Source organism: Etheostoma spectabile, chromosome 4 (genome assembly GCF_008692095.1).
Source record: "Etheostoma spectabile isolate EspeVRDwgs_2016 chromosome 4, UIUC_Espe_1.0, whole genome shotgun sequence".
Lineage (NCBI taxonomy): Eukaryota > Metazoa > Chordata > Actinopteri > Perciformes > Percidae > Etheostoma > Etheostoma spectabile.
Window position 1 is genome coordinate 3,789,054 of NC_045736.1, and position 2,932 is coordinate 3,791,985.

Genomic DNA, 2,932 nt, shown 5'->3' on the forward strand with positions numbered 1-2,932 from the left:
TATAGACAGAATACCAGCTGAGATCAGTTGCATTGTTTTTTTAACACAGGGCAGCAGTTTTCAGATTACATTATGTGCTTACATTATTGCAAAAGGGGTCTCCAATGTTTTCTCATTAGTTTTTTAAAATGATATCAGATTAGTAAACACAATTAGCCTTTGGGACATGGGATGAATGGTTGCTGAGAATGGGCATTGTAGATATGGCATTAAAGATCAGCCCCCCCACTCAGATCAGCTGGTGTTCTGTCTATAATGGAGTGCAATGGAAATTTGTAAGTGACCCCAAACCTTTGACCGGTAGTGGATGCGTACAAGAAGAAGAAAAAAACTATAACTCACCTTACAGAGATGGTGAAGCTGCACAAACCCATCATATCCATACCTCTGAAACACATGCAAAAGAGTGCCTATTCTTAATAACTGAGTGTTTTGCTTTTGAATATCACATACTGAAAAACACATTATGTATTAGATTCTGTTGTATTTCATTGAGATGTGAAATCTCTGTGTAAATCTGAACGTTGTTTGGTACCCCCCGTGTGTCTTGCTGTGGGAAAAGCCTTTATTGATTGTGTTATCCAATCTGCGAGGGTTCAATCTTCATCCTGGAGGACTTTCCACTCAAACGCACTGGATAACTCGAAGCAAGTGCCATCTGAGGCTGTTGACTCCTTTGCATACAGATGAAGCCTCAAGTGATCTACGTGAGCAATAAAGCCAGTTAAGCCCTACTTCACATCCCTATAGATCTGTAGTACTCTTGTGCTACAAAGAAGCTTCTGCTACTCAAAACGTGAGATGGGTTTTACACCCTTCTTTTAAAAGTGCCAGTCAATGTCTTCCAAGTTACTATTTTGTTGAAACTTGCATCAAATAAAATCCATATAATGCTTATTTTATTTAGGGCTATTCCCTTTATTTGAAAGTGGAAAGATATGAGGGATGACATGCAGCAAAGGGCCACAGGTTGGATTTGAACCCTGCACCACTCCAAGACTCAGCCAACATGGGGCAAGCACTCTTACTTGGTAAGCTCGAGGTCGCCCCAATAATTTCTACTGTTTATTGATCCCCAGTGGGGTTACACTCTGTTTTGTTAGTAATCACTACACACAGGCCTGAAATACACACACATGCTCAGGACCTAATCATGCACAAATGAAGAGCTGTCAGAGCGAGTGGGCTGCCAGCTGGACCAGTGCCCTGTGTGGTGGTGGTGGGGGTGGGGGGGGGGGGGGGGGGTTTGGTGTCTTGCTTAAGAGCACCTGGCAGGGCCCAAGAGGTGAACTGGCATCTCTCCAGCTACCAATCCACACTCCGTACTTTGGTCGTACGGGGACTTGAACCCAACTGCCTACGGACTGAGGTACTGCCACCCCCATACGTTCCTTCGGGGTCCTGAGTAAACAGGCACTCTTGACAACCCCTAAATGTACATAATATTGTACTATCACCTTCATACTTCCTGCCTTTTCTGAATTGTGTGAGACCTGTTCATAAGAGTAATTTTGAACTGAGGACATGTGTCAGACGTGTGCTACAGAAAACGATGCATTACTTCTGTTTCAGAGGCTCACAGAGACCCCAGCTGTAAAACATGGTTAAACACAAAGGATTTTCATACGCTCCAGTTGTTATGCAGTACTACCTCTGCCAAATCCTACAACAATTACATATTATAGTCTCCAGTTACACCTCTATAAACTGTACATTTCTTCATCTGTGAATAACTTTTTGGCAAACAAATGTGTCACCCAGTTTGTGCAAAGGGAAAGGTTACCACTTACTTCAACATTTAGCTGTATATTGGGTTTATATAAGGCTGGAATGAAAGACATGTTCATTTTGCAGTAGTAGCAGACAAGGTACTTTATAACTCACAATAGGGTAACATGCACCAAACTGGCATGTAGAAAGAGAGACAAAAATAAGTAAATAAAAATATGCATTGTGGGAAGGTGTGGTCCTCCGTCTGCAGACCACCTCTTCTGTGCAGCACTAAAGGCACAATAACAAAGACATAGGAACAGGAACAGATAGCAGATAGGAAAGGGAGAGCAAGGCCAAAGTCACACATTGATTAAAGTTTAACCATCCATAGAGAACACAGAATTATGGAGTCAGCTGTAAAACTCGCTTCTGACACTCCAATGGGAGAAGTCTATAAAATACATTTTATCACAGATATATTTAGGAGATGCTCTCTCAGCCGTACAAATATATATACAATATATATATACGTATATTTTTATAAATCTAATCAACCACAAATGTGTGGCTGAGAGGTTCAGATCCCCGCTGAGCTTGTGTCTCTCGGTGCCTACCTGCTTCAAGTCGGGCCACTCCTTTGGTAAAATATGATTATGAATATCGACCTTCATCTTTATAACTTTCCTTCGGAAAAACGTGGGGGTCTGCTGCCAAAGATTTCTTGCGGTAACTGAGCTCAAATCCAGCAAATTCACTCACCTCCCTCCCCCAGAAACCAATGACCGACAGGTGAATGACTGCTGCTGCTGGTACTTCCTGGTCATGTATTAACTAGTCTGGACAACAAAAAGTAAGTTTGTCTGTGGAGGCTATTTAACGTCCTAAATGGTTAATATCCTGAAACATCAAGTGATATTATAGCTTCAAACGTTATTTACACCCAACCCCACTTCAACCACGGGAACACAAACACACATAGCCTTATAGCATTTCTGTGCAGATGGCTGTTTATGAATGCTTGGATGTTGAAATATGATGCAGTTAGCCACACATTTTTAATGCTATGGCTCCATTAAATGGGCATTATCAGTGGTTATCAGCCTCATAGATATGGGTCAGAAGGGGCCCGCTACACCGTAGCGTAGGCTTACACCTGGTTTTTGGTTGCAGTTATTTGACTATAGGTTGCTGCACAATAATAATAATAATAATAATAATA

At 41.7% G+C, this 2,932-nt stretch overlaps 1 protein-coding gene across 1 annotated transcript in view; it reads right to left on the reverse strand.

The window, feature by feature from the left end:
- Positions 1-2,511, reverse strand: part of acmsd (aminocarboxymuconate semialdehyde decarboxylase) — an 8,232-nt gene extending 5,721 nt beyond the window's left edge. Inside the window, exons 1-2 of the mRNA XM_032512963.1 lie at positions 2,328-2,511; positions 343-387 (exon numbers count right to left, since the gene is read on the reverse strand). Coding sequence (XP_032368854.1) covers positions 343-387; positions 2,328-2,384 — 102 coding nt within the window. The 5' untranslated portion in view covers positions 2,385-2,511. The remainder of the gene's footprint in view (positions 1-342; positions 388-2,327) is intronic.
- Between the last annotated feature and the right edge of the window lie 421 nt (positions 2,512-2,932).